Raw genomic sequence first — 13,860 nt, forward strand, 5'->3', positions numbered from 1 at the left:
AGGGAATATGCTTGCCAAGACCCTGTCCTGTGGAAGGGCAATCCCCTGTCAAAGCCACTGCTTGGACTCAGAACAGAAGATGGAAAAGCGCCCTCCTGCCTCTCCAGGCCTGCCATCACTAAAGCTGAGCTGAAAGCAGCTGCTCCTCAGTCTCACCTCCTTGGACAGACCTGTGTCCCCTCCCTGCTAGGTGTAACCCAGCTCCAAACCCCCAGCCATCACTCGGTGTCTCGAAGAGATTAACAACGGCAGCAATTTCCCTTTCCCATTCTCTTGATTAAACAGAAGGAAGGAGGCAGGAAAAAAAGACGAGAGGCATAAAACTCCAGATGTTGTCGACACCAATATCTGGTTCCACCAGAGAATGTGAAGGCTGAAGCAATGATGAATTGCAGTGGGGTCCCTATGGCAATCCAGATTGCAATCGTAATGCCACTGAGAAGGAATAAGGGCTAGCAGTCATTAATGTGAACAGAAAATGAATTTATGACAATTTCCACTGGTCCTTTCAAAGAACATGAATACATCTGTAAGAAATTAAGATGACACACCAGTGTAACTCATTCATTAATAAAGTCTGGGATTGCACATTTGGTGCAAAATTTGTTGCGTTTGTTACCAGTGGGTTTTAATTTTGTAAGTGTACTTTATTAAAACCATAACACAAATCTCTCTAGCAGATGAGTTCTAGCCCATTTGCAGACTATTCTGTAGGTGATTTAATTTTTAGCTTAAATTGACTTTAAGTGCAGAAACTGAACTTGTTCAGGTTTACAGTCAGTAGATATTTAATTACAATTTATTGTAACTATTTAATTTATGTAATTTATTATGGATGTCATATTAATGTCTAATTAAATGTTAGTAGATACTTAAATTACAATTTGTAATTTGGATTACAAAATATGTGGAAGACAGTTACAGTCACCCTGCTTGCTTTTTGATAAAACAGCAATTAAATTTACATGAAAAAAACCTATTAAACAAATCTCTTTGTGATCTAAGTGTGGAAGGAGAAATACCAATACCAGAAGATCAAGCCCTAAATAAAAGGCAAACCAAATAACAAGATCCCGAGCTGTGATGGGATCTGAGCTGTAGGGCTGGACTCTCAGCTTGCCCATTTTTAAGGAGAGACTCTCAGGACACAACCTGCTCAGTGGAGAGAAGAAACAAAGGTTAGCAGAGTTTTAACTTGGGCAATATGAAGTGTATCTGTTGGCCATGCTGGCATAAAACACAAGCTCATCCCTGGCTCCTCTGCTTGGCTCTAGCTGCTCCTGAGCTGTGCTTTGCTCATGCATCACTGTTAAATATACCTGATAAAAACCTTGCTGCTGCAAGAAACCCTGGCTGTGTATTTCTACCTCTGCACAAATGTGCCAAATGCCTACTGAGACAGAAGGTCTGCATTAGGACAGAGGTATTTGCATGTGTGAGATCCACGCTGTGCTGTGAAAGCACCCCATGGTTCATCTCCTGTGCCCTGTTCTGGCACCTCACAGAGCCAAATGGGACAAAAAGTTGAAGCCTGGGTTCTACCACAATGCACCTACAGATGGTACTGATGGGGCAGCTGAACCTCCTCTGGCCACTCCATTAAACCTGTCCACATGAGGTTAACCACAAACAAAGTGGGATTGTGGTCTTATTTATTCCATTAGAAATGAACATTTCTAAAAAATAAAGCCTGTGTTGTGCATTTGATTTTTCTTCTACATATTGAGGAAAAAGTGGAGCAGAAAAGAAATTATGAATGCTTAGATTACACTCAAGAAAGCCCATCACTGTAAACTCAGCGTTTCACAAGCTACCAGGGAAAAGATGAGAAAATGAAATATTAATTTAAAACAGCAATATTTTACATTGACTGCAAGCCAAACTAACAGCAAAGTTCATCCATAATTTAATGACAAAGTTGCAATATTTTTCACTGTGCTAGATTAGAGTAACTGAGCAGATTTATGTACGTTGCTGAGAGCCAACACAAAAACATTTGGAAGATATTCTCAGAAAATTAAGAAAGCAATCTGAATCTTTCCCTGCAAACCTTTAGTAATAGCTGCAAACATTGTGTTAACATGCTATTTATTTGGTAGTTTTTCTACTAGTTATCAAATACCAGCTCCCAGCAGAAGGGATTGAAGGAAGGGTGAAAAAAATAAACCAAGTCACTGATTTGATTTTTAACGCAAGTTCTGACCAGATGTGCTGCAGGAATTGTACCAGAGGAGTCTGTTCTCTCATCCATGCCATGTAGAGCAAGATCTGCTCTACAGTTTGTGTCCACAGGTGCTCAGAAGATGAAATGCCACTCCCTTCCACAGGATTCTCCCTAATGACCTTCTGAAATCTGTGTCTTGTTTTTCGTCTCTCGTGAGTCTCAACAGACCCCGTGCCCAAATCTCATTTTGGGAGTTGTTGAGACCTACAAAATTGCCATCTATAATGGGATTTCCAACTTCAAAAGGAAAAAAAAAAAACCAAACTAAACCAAACCATAAGACAAACAAACAAAAAACCAACAACCCACAACTTCCTTTCCTGCTCGTATGTCCTCATCACGTGCGGCTGTCAGGCCTGCAGTGTCACACCAGTCCTCTCTCCCACCTTTTAGGAATCAAATGCCATTTGCTTTCACATAAAAGACACCTTCAGAAAGCACACCAGAAACATCTAGGATGAAAAAAATAAGCCAGTGGAAGTGCTTGGCATTAAAAAAGTAGCGCCTCTAGACCAGGCAGAAAGAACTCCCTGGACTTTGGCAGCACCTGGATACATCTTTTTAAGCCTGTCAAGTATTGTTTAGTGGTACTTGAAATTTTGAGTCTTTCTAAAATGCTTCTGTCAGCTGTAACTGCTTGGATGGACCTCTGTGGATCAATCCTGAAACAGCATTCAGTTTTGACTTAAGAATATGTGTCTTCATTGGCATTTCACACTCCTATTTGTTGTGAACAGTCCTATTTCATTAGCTGCTCCTCAGCCATCAAGGTTTCTGGTGAAGAATAGTCCAAAGCTCAGACTGCAGTCCAAAGCTCTGACTACAGGCCAGACCATAAATGAACCAAAAATCCATGTTGTGGGCTACTGATGGCATCTTCCTAAGTAAGAAGGGGTGATGCCAGGTCTGGATAACAGGGAGCTAAGTCAGATATATCCCACACAGCTGCAGAAAGAGGAGTGAGTCTCCCTCAGTTTCATTTCAGCCAGTAATTCCCATAAAACACCTATCTTCTCATGCTGGGATTGCTCTTCTTCCTGGGGAAACAAGAATAATATTTTTACATATACCAAAGTGCTATGTTCAAAAATTAATTAAGCTGTGAGACACTGTGTGTTTCATGCACACAAAAGGGAGAAGTCTAAGACACTGATGGATGGGAAAGAGGGTTCTCCAGATTCTCTGCTGGATGAGGATGAATTCAGACTGACAGCACACAGATCATCAAGGGATCAGAGCCCAGCATTTCTCCCCTTCTCTCAGGTTTTCATGAAGTGGAAGGGCAGAAAAGGAACCTCCCCCCTCCTTCAGTCAGTCAGCCACAGGATGGACTTCACTCTCTGATCTCATTACAGCGCCAGGGTAACACCCATAAACACACTTTTTGATCAGCACAAATGGCAAAACCATTGAGGAAATCCACTGTGTCAGCCACAACAACCAAAAAACCATTGCTTATGACAAAGCAAGGTGGCCCTTGAACTACAGGAATAAAGACTAGGGCTTTCAAAATTCATTTTGGGTAGGAAAAAAACCACCCAAAACCTCATCAGCATTATGAAATGCAGTGAGTACACAGAAAACAAACAGCAACTGGAGCATTCCTGGACCAGTCTTGGGTCTCAACCCTCTGAAACCTTTGCCTGTGTGCAAGATTAGTGTTTACTGGATTCTTCACCAATAAGAGACTTCAGCACAAGCTGACTGCACAGCCACTGGGATTTTAATGACCAATAAATTATCTGCTGTTTTGGAAAAGCCAGTTATGGTATTTAATTTGACAGCCCCATGCAGGGTGAATTCCATAGACACAAAACAAATGTCAGGCCTCGAGACTAACACACATTTCCCCAGATGCAAAATACACATCAGTTGCTCTCTTAGGAGGATGGAAAAAGCGAATCCCTCTAAATTATGCAAACCAAGCAGTGAGAGGAGGCTTAAAGACTTTGCTGTTAAGAGGTAAACCATAAACCACATTACTGCTTTCATATCTGCCTTTTTAAATTTACTTTTTTTCTTTTTATTGCCTTTCCATGATATGCAATGCAACTATTTTCAGATCTGCTCCTGAGTTCCTGCAACTGGCATTTCTTAGAGGGAATTAATTCTCATTTCTCTTCAGGACTGCCACCCTGCCCCCTAAACACTCATCTTGCTCCCATAGGAAGACTTGGACCATGGAAGATCTTTTCCAATCCAACTTCTGTTTAATTTTGCATGAGGGAAGACAGTGAGGGGAGAGCTTTGTCTTTTCCTCATCTGGTATCTCATTCAGATCTGAGTTGGAACAGAAACAGAGAAGGAACATCCACTGAACTCTAAGTGCTTTCCAGCTCTGGCTCACATCTGTTGCTAATGTATCTTTATATCACTGGATAGTTTAATAAACAAGGAAGTAAGAGCTGTCCGGAGAGTCAGGTCCCATCATTTCAGAGCTCCATCCCCGGCTCTGACACGAACCTCTTGCAGAGGCTGATGTATTTACATGATCTTCATTCTGCCCTTTTGCTAATTGAAATAACAACACTTTTCCTTTGCCATGAGCCAGAGCGGGGGAGTCGGGAGGAAAAGCAGAGTAAAAGGTTGCTGTGATGGGGCAGCAGTGTGATGGGGCAGCAGCCCTGATGTCACTTGGCTGTCACAAGTGTCAGGACAGCGAGGGGCACAGGCCGGAGCTGAACGGCGCTGGGGGAGGCACGGAGAGCGCTTGAGATGTTCAAATAAACTGCGGAACAGCCTAGCAAGCGCTTACTCAGAATCCACGCAAGTCAGCAGCAGCTGTCCCACACAATCAGAGGCTGCGGTACCGAATTACAGAGCTCGGCAAGGGCACGGCTTGCGCTCCCGGGACGAGGGCACGGAGCCAGCTCGGCCTCTCCGCATCCCTCCCGCATCCCTCCCGCATCCCTCCCGCTCGGTCCTGAATCCCTCCCGCATCCCTCCCGCATCCCTCCCGCTGGGTCCTGAATCCCTCCCGCTCGGTCCCGCATCCATCCCGCATCCTCCCGCATCCCTCCCGCATCCCTCCAGCATCCATCCCCCTGGGTCCCGAATCCCTCCCGCTGGGTCCCGCATCCCTCCCGCATCCTCCCGCATCCCTCCCGCTGGGTCCCGCATCCCTCCCGCATCCTCCCGCATCCCTCCCGCTGGGTCCCGCATCCCTCCCGCATCCTCCCGCATCCTCCCGCATCCATCCCGCTGGGTCCCGCATCCCTCCCGCTCGGTCCCGCATCCATCCCGCATCCATCCCGCATCCTCCCGCATCCCTCCCGCATCCCTCCCGCATCCCTCCCGCATCCTCCCGCATCCCTCCCGAATCCCTCCCGCTGCTGCTCGCTGCTCCCGGAGGCCCGCAGGGGGCGCGGCAGGTCCGCGGGCGCTGCGGAGCCGCGGCCGGGCGGAGGAGCGGCGGAGCGGAGAGGCGGAGGAGCGGAGGGGCGGGCGGCCCCTCCGCGGTCCCTCCACACTCCGCGGTCCCTCCACACTCCACGGTCCCTCCGAACTCCGCGGTCTCTCCGAACTCTGCGGTCCCTCCGGGGCCGCGGCACCGAGCAGCGCGCAGAGAGGTGAGCGCCGGGCGGGCGGTGCGGATTTCTCCGCGGGTGCGGGCACCGGGAGGATGCGGTACCGGGCACCGGGAGGATGCGGTACCGGGCTCCGGGAGGATGCGGTACCGGGCACCGGGAGGATGCGGTACCGGGCACCGGGAGGATGCGGTACCGGGCACCGGGAGGATGCGGTACCGGGCTCCGGGAGGATGCGGTACCGGGCACCGGGAGGATGCGGTGCCGGGCACCGGGAGGATGCGGTGCGGGGCCGGGTGGCCGCGGCACCTGCCCGGAGCGATGGGGAGCAAAGCCCGCCCGGAGGGACGGAGCCGGCGGTGAGGAATCAGCAGCGGCTCGGAAATGTGAAATAGAGCTGTGGAGCAAGGCAGAGCTGTGCTGCGGGTGAATATCCCGCGGATATTCACTCCCTGGCTATCCCATTCCACCACGTCCCGGAGCAGTTTGTACCTCTGACTGTCCGTGCAGGCTGAGAGCGGTCTGATACTTCCTCTCAGGCAAAAGGAATCAGGAGCATTTAGACATCAGAGATGAATCGAGACCGTTCTCGATGTAAGGTGTCTTTACTCTTTGTTTTTACAAGCGTTTTTGTATAGGTAAGAGCCTTAGGCTTCTTTTTTCTTCGTTTTCTTTTTCTTTTTTTTTTTTCTTTTTTTTTTTCAAAAAATACCTTAGAAATGCATTTCGCTGTTGAGCTCGGAGTGCTGGCATGGGAAGCATCCTACGCCACTGTTAGAATTCACGGCTAAAGTGGGTACTTCAGCTCAGCAGCAAAGCCCCAACTGCTTGCATTCACACATAAAGTTCCACCCTGCTTTAAGGGGAGACCGAGTATTTGACGTTTTAGTCAGGGCAGAGGATCATCATCGTCACGATTGCCGTGTTTTCACTGAAGATCTTGAAGCATTCTACCATGACAGGTATGGTTGTGGATTTTACTCCCCAGGATAGAGAAATCAAGGTCATGCTGCAGAACTGTGAACACAGACAGATCCCATGCTCAAAGTGCAGCACCAGAAACTCTGGCATCTTTTTGCTTTGCTGAATGTTTATGTGTGAGCTGAGACAGCTTAAAAAGGAGTGCTAGAGAACTTTCTGGGTATGGATTTGTTTAGGGCAGTGAGCAAGGTACAAGTGCTCAGAGGATTTTAGGCAACTGCTGCTGAGTAATTGAAACCTTTTTGGAGCTGGAGGAAAGAGTAGCTGTCTGCAGGCACCACTAATGAGTGCTCACAGCTATTCAATATATTCTACACAAAAAAAATTTCCCTGCATATGATTCAAATACAGTAAATATATGCCATTTCAGCTGAGAGAGAAAGGAAGAAATTAGTAATTAGGAGCCTTGCAAGGCAGGTGCTTGGGGTTGTTAAGTACCTTTTGCAATCTTAGAGTGCCAGTGTGAAGCCAAGAGCAGCAGCAGCCAGAAAGCTGAAGGTAGGCTCTGCACAAACAGTGCCAAACGTGTCAGTGGTGCTACTGCAATGTTTAAAGCAGGAACACAGCATCAATTATCATGATTATTTAAAAAGAAGGGAAAAAAGGAGGGGGGCGGGCAGGGGAAAGGGAGAGCCTGGCTCCTCGCAGCTCCATCCTCGTGGTGCTCTTCCCCAGGCTCTGCATTGACGTCACAATGACACGGTGAAGCTGAAGGCAGGAGCTGGGAGCAGTTCTTCTGCTTCACTTTTGGTGACTGAGTGAGTTTGCCAGCACTGTGTTCCTTCCAGCATGGCCAAGAGCGCAGAGGTGAAGTTGGCGATCTTCGGTCGAGCTGGCGTGGGCAAGTCAGGTAGGTTTGACTTCTGATTTTTAATTCTGCTTGTCTTTGGGTAACTTCTTTCTCCCTCTGTGCAGACAAACTCTTCATAAAAAAGGGCATCTCTCACCTTCTTCTTGTCAGGGAGGTTGGGATCAGGCCAGGAATTCTCTCTTCCTTGGCTTTTCATGCTATTTTCTCTAGGTTCTACCAAATAAAAGAACTTTTGTCACTTTTTAAGAATAAACAACACCAAAACAAACTTCCCAACCCAAATCAAGCCCAATTCTCACGAAGTGAGTGGCAACATTAACCTTTTCCAGTGGAACAGAATTAGTAATATTCAGTTTGTCTCTTCATAGCTCGTGCTCCATGAAGGCATGGAATATTATGCTCCCTATCCTCTCTTAAATATTAGATGACTCCTGTTTTCAGTTATAATTCTGGCTGGTTTCCACAGGAGATTTTAGACTCAGCAGCTCAAAGAAGTTTTGTTCTCAATGCTCTCCTGGATTTACATGTTTACCAGCAATCTAAGGCAGCACCATGTGTAAAGTTTGCATTTGAGAAATAAACACAGTCTGGCGAGTTGATATGGTAGAGACACAAGGGGGAGGCATAAATGTTAAAAATCCATTTCTACAGACAGCTTTCCCTCTGGTGAGATGAGGAGCAGAGTGTGAGGGTTGCAGCCTCTCTCTTGGGTAGTTCAGGGGTGTTGCATTACCTTGACAGCTCCAGGATCACTCTTCACAAGTCCTTGCACCACAGGGATGAGGAAATGAGGAGACTGAGCCTAACCATGCTCCCGTGGCAGTTTGGGAGCTGTAAGGTATTGTTTATTTTAGAAAAGATCTGCACAAGAGAAGGCAGGACATAGGATGTGCTGGTAAGAGCATTAAGCCAGGCTCAGCTGCCATCAACCAGCTCCAGTTCCCCAAAGTGACTTTTATATTACACATGCCAAGGTTCTGTCCTATAAATGTATTACAGTTTCAGTAACTTGGGAATGGGTTGTTTATAAAAGCACGTTTACCCTGGAGGTATTTTACCAGAACACTATCAGTGAAGTAGTTCTGTCAGCTCTCAGGAAAAAAGGTGTTTGTGAGGCAGAAGTTCTTAGAGATTATACTGCTTATTCAAAGGCAATGCAGATTAAATTCCACCTTTTTGAATAGAATGCCTGAGGGAATGCTGATAATATACTGGGATAAGTTTAAACTCCTCCTTCTTCCCTGCTGCCCTTGCCCTATCCCCTCTTTTGTATTCATATTTCAGTGTGCTACCTAAGTTTTGCAACTTCAGTGGTTCCCCTTTTGGTTTATCTTACATTCAGTTGGTGGTTTCTGTGGTTGTCCAGTCTTTTGGCTGGATTCAACATAATGTGAGAGAACATTGAAATATTTGCAGGAAAACTGAATCAATAAGAGTTCCCTCTCCCTAGTATTCTTAATAGCTGGAGAGCTTATGTTTAAAAAATACAAAACTACCTTTTAAGTGCTCCATTAAAATGTTGCACCAGCACAGGATCCACAAGAGCCTTTTTTACCTGTTGTATTCTTTTTGTAGACTTCAATATATACTAGGGTAGTATAAACAGTGAAAGTGTTTTCCTGTAGTCCAGGAACTGGGTCAGAGACAAAAGAAATGGAAAGCCAGTAAAAACATCCCAGTCCTTCAAAGTCTTCCTCCTATGACCATTTTTTCCCTTTGAGATGCAAGGAAATATTACATAAAATATGAATGAGGTTCTCTCTTTTGACTGTGACCATATTTGTGAATCTGTGTGGAAATGAAGGCACAAATAAGTGAATTTAATGGGATAGAAGGGCCATAAAGTGCTATCAGCTACCTCAAGAGAGCAGCAACCGTGCCTTCCAGAATCTCCAGCTTGCTTATGGAAACCCCTCTTGTACATTCCCATAAAAGGATCCAGTTTTGACAGCTTGGCCAAGTGTAGAGAAATAAGAGTGTGTGTGTGTGTCTGTGAGGGGGGTGCTGTCTGAAAATACCTATTTGTCTGCAGCCAGCAGTAACAACAGTGGGAGTGCTGTTCCACCTTTGCTAAAAGCAGGGCTGGACACAAAGCTCTAGCTGGCTCTGGTGGGCAGTGCCCTGCTGGAGTAACAGGTTTTCTGGAGTAACCATGCCATTCCCCACGCCTGGGAGCAGTTTGGAGGCAGGATGCCGTGGTCAAGGCTTACTGGAGCAGACTTGGCCAGACAGCTGGAAGATAAGGCAGGCTCTAGAGGCAAAGAGCACAAGGCAGAATGCTGGAGCACACATGCAATGAAAAGGAGACGTTGGGTGATAAATAGGGCCACTGTAATTGCCAGAAAGTCATGCCAAAACCTGGTCACTGGCTCGCTTTCCTGGCTCTTCTTCATTTGCTGAGGAGGAGCCAGGCATTAGGTTTTTAATCTGTAAGTGGCTGGAGCACCTGACAGCGTCTGTGGAGTTACAGCCGCGCTTTGGAGCGTCCTGGAGAGGCTCCTCTCCCACTGCCTGGCCAGACTTTGGATCAGTGAGTCAAAGCAGCTATGGAGAAAGAAGTGTTGTGCTTCAGGATATGTGGGGAGCTAAAGCTGCCCCTCATGCACTATGGAATCATCCCAGGCTCATTGTTAATGCCAGGCATCTGTTTTTAGGGTGAAAGACTCCCTGCTCTACAAAGCAGTCCCTCCCAAGGCTCTCCCAAGAATGAGGTGGGAAACCAGAACACTGCTCACAAATCTGAATAGTGATGGCATCTCAAAAGAGTTAAATCCAGGGAAAACAAAGTGTTACTCCACTTTATTGCTGCTCATCAAGTTTCTACGGTTCAAAGGTTTAATAAACAAACAGCAGGCATAGCTAGTGGGAGTGCCAGCTTTTCACTGTTCTCCTTCCTTGCCTTGTCTCCTGCCTGCTGGAGAAGTCCAGCAGAGTGGCTAATCAACTCACTTTGCCTTTTTACTTAATGCAGACCTAAACCTTTCCAAGAGAAAAAGAGGAGCAAACAGCTCAGAAAGAGGAACACAGGAGTTCCCTCAGGTCAGGGTTACGCTGAGTAATGGGCAAACTCACCAGGTCCAAGCATCCCAACCTGCTCTCCTACAGTGGACTAGATGCTCCTCCCTTCACCCTCTTCTTACTGTATAAAAGCTGCATAAACAGTGTTTTAAAACAGCTGAAAAAAACCAGATGAGGAGCTCTGTCTGAGCCAAGGAGCACTTTGCAGCTGCTTCAAGAAGGAAGTACTCTGTGGGTGGGAAGGGACATTGCTAAGACCTGCTACAGATAACAGGGCTGCACCTCCTAATTTGGGCTGGAGTCAAGCAGCACCGAGGAGGGGAGAGAGCTTTTAAAATCTTTTTCTTTACGGCCAAGAGGAGCTTGGATGGAGCAGAGGATTAAAGTTGAAGTGAATTACTTAAAGGGTGCTGTTTAAATTGTTCTTTCACTGCATCCTACAGCTTCATTCCTATGGTAACAAAACTGAGTTTTTCCTAAAAACTCCTTTTAAAACTACAGTAGTAGCAATTAATAATGACTTAAAGGCCTTGTTCTTCCATGTCATCACAAGTCACAGTGTGTGGCCAGAAATCTAAAGAGGAGTGAAAATGCATGAACCAGGAGGAGAAAAACAGGGCATATACTGGATAGCCCTGCATGGCTGATGCTTTTCCAACTCATAACTCAGTTGACTGTGAATGCTCAAAATACCTCTGCTTAGGAGCCTTTCTATTTTGGCCAAAAAAAAGAGACAATATCCAGCTGCAGCTTGTGCTATCCAAAGTGTCTTTTTGCAGGCTGAACACTCCAAGTTCCTGTGTTAGCAGGGGCTGCTTTGCCCGGCCCCTGGCAGATCTGTGTGGATGGGCTGTGCAGCTGCAGCCAGAAATGGGAATTGTGTGTGGGTTAAGCAGTGGGGAAGATACTGAAGCTCCCACAGGATTCCCCCAATAAACGTGTTGGTTTCTAAGCAAATCGCTGCTTGTGCAATCAGGTACGTGGGGCAGAGGGCTGCTGTCACCTTTTGATCCAGGAACACCTCAGATGCTTCCATTTGGGCAAAAGAGTGACCAGAAAAGTGGTTTCAGTAATTGTCACCTGGCAAAGAGCCTGTGCCATCACAGAGATGAAGATCTCAGTGACTCGAGTCATTTTAGGGTCACAGCTGGGAAAGTCCTGAGCAGACATATTTGTATCATGTCTAAACAGGATGGGGGAACATATCTGGGAGAAAGATACCTGGTTTTAAAAGTTCCTACAGAAAAATTCAAGCAGCAGCCAAACCAGTGAGTCCTTCAACAAATCCATGTTTTGTTTTCATTATTTGGGGATATGTCTGAAACACACTACCAGGGATCACTTCCCAATTGCAAGGTCTGGGCATGTGGGAAATGGAACTGCATTCATTGTCACCCCACCCCCCATTCAAAAAACCCTGTGGGTTACTGGGAAAGAAGCCCAAAGTGATTTTTCTACTTCACAAATCCCTGCTCATATATTTCCCCCCACTAGTTGCATTTCAGGGGCTTTTGCAGAGGAAACATGAGTTATTAAGGAGTGATTAGTTATCAAGCTCACAGCTCTGCTAGTAAGGCAGGGAAAGCTGCCATAAGATCTTCAAAGTCTGTGCTCCACCAACTGATGTATGGATTACTGTAATAAGGTGCCTCTGAAATCCAGAAATGTGGGTGGAAAGAGACTGGATTTTCTGTTGTGGGTTTTATTTTTGTTTTTGTTTTTTTTTTAACTCACACTAGTGTAGTAAATCAATTGCCTTTTTTTTTCCCTTTGTTTTTAGGAATGGCAATGACAACCAGATGCTTAATTGATTATTCAGTAATCATGTTTATTACACAATATATTAATTGTCCTGTACTATTTTGCTGGTAAAGCACTCATAAAACATTCCCACTTTTTACATTCTCTGGTTTTACACTTTTCAGCCAGCTCCAGCTTCTCTGAAGGGACTGTGCATGTATGTGTATAAGTCATTACAGTAATTAGGTCACTGACTTTAAGATTATTTCTTCCCCAACAAGAATACAAATGTGTCCCCTTGGATCAAGTAATATTGCAAGCAAACAGTTGCATTGAAATAACCTTCCCAAGCTCCTGTTCAGTGGATGGTGTTGATGCCTGTTTAGAGGGTTCATGCATTGGTGAAATAAGCTGCATTGTGGCTTTAGCACACAGATGCAATCCCTTTAGCCAACAGCCTTTCTCCAGACTGCATTTGTTCATCTTGTCATGCTAAAACTAAAGAGAAAGAGCACCAGGAACCTGGGCTAGACATACAAACCCTTGCTCTGCTTGTGTCTGCTACCTCCTCCCTTTCCCCTGCTTGTTTGCCTATGCAAGGTTCACTATAGCCTTGCCCTCGGTGTAGTAGAAACCATGACATTTGATCCTCCTTCTGGCTAACCATGAAATAAAAAATAAAAAAATGCAGAATTTCTCTAACCAAATGCCAACGTTGTTCATTCAAGCATAGCTGCCTGCCCTGTTCCATCTCATTTAACTACATCTGACATCAGCTCTACCTGTATCCCCTCTGAACAGCTGGTGGCAGCTGTTAGAGCTAAGACTAGTCCTGCTGTTCTTTTCTCTTTTTTTTAGTTGTTTAGGTTGGGCTAAATATAGCCTGCTGTTTGATTACTGCGGAAGGAATGCTAGGATTCAAGATTTATGTGTGCAGCACAAATTTTTCCCTAGGCCTGTGCCTAGCCACCTCCTGCAGCTCTTGCCTTGATAAGATAACTACCCTGCCTGCTTGTCTCCTGCACTTTTGCCAGAACCAACTGCAAAGTTTCCTGCTGGAGTCCCAGGAATGGTTTGTCTGGTTATGGTAAAGGTTTGCATTCTTTCTGCTGGTCCCCAACAGGGCACTGAATGCAGGTCCTTTCAGAAACTGCAAGTTTTTTAATATTCCACAAACTTCTTGATTACCTCCCTGATATCTGAAGTCCTTGCATTTACTTTTCTTGCCTTGTTTCATCTCAGCTGTCACCCTCCTCTTTCCCCCTGCCAGTTCCCTAGAACTGCACATATTCCCTAAGGACTGTGCATGGTGAAATGGCTTTGTACTTTACAGAAGACTTTGTATTCACAGTTCCCTTCTCATCCTCCTCACTCTGGCCTTCCTCCCATCTCTGTTTCTCATCCCCAGCTCCTTCTTTGCCCACACTGTCAGTGCATTGTGCATCACCAAATGCTCAGGGTATGAGATCCAGATGAGCTAATCCTGGCAGCAGTGGTGTGATGCAGCTAAGAACAGGCACTCTGAAGTGGTTCCTACTGTCCTGGAAACCATTCCTTGG

At 46.0% G+C, this 13,860-nt stretch overlaps 1 protein-coding gene across 2 annotated transcripts in view; it reads left to right on the top strand.

Annotated features, from left to right (window-relative positions):
- The first annotated feature begins 5,608 nt into the window (after positions 1–5,608).
- RERG (RAS like estrogen regulated growth inhibitor) overlaps positions 5,609–13,860 on the top strand; it is a 97,163-nt gene continuing 88,911 nt past the window's right edge. The window contains exons 1-2 of one of the 2 annotated variants that reach the window (XM_086886067.1): positions 5,609–5,793; positions 7,408–7,582. In XM_086886067.1, coding sequence (XP_086742193.1) covers positions 7,522–7,582 — 61 coding nt within the window. In that variant the 5' untranslated portion in view covers positions 5,609–5,793; positions 7,408–7,521. Of the gene's footprint in view, positions 5,794–6,129; positions 6,714–7,407; positions 7,583–13,860 lie in introns of those variants that run through there. The other variant, XM_086886068.1, reaches the window with a different exon arrangement.

Source organism: Cyanistes caeruleus, chromosome 4 (genome assembly GCF_971803275.1).
Source record: "Cyanistes caeruleus chromosome 4, bCyaCae1.hap1.1, whole genome shotgun sequence".
Taxonomy (NCBI): Eukaryota; Metazoa; Chordata; class Aves; order Passeriformes; family Paridae; genus Cyanistes; species Cyanistes caeruleus.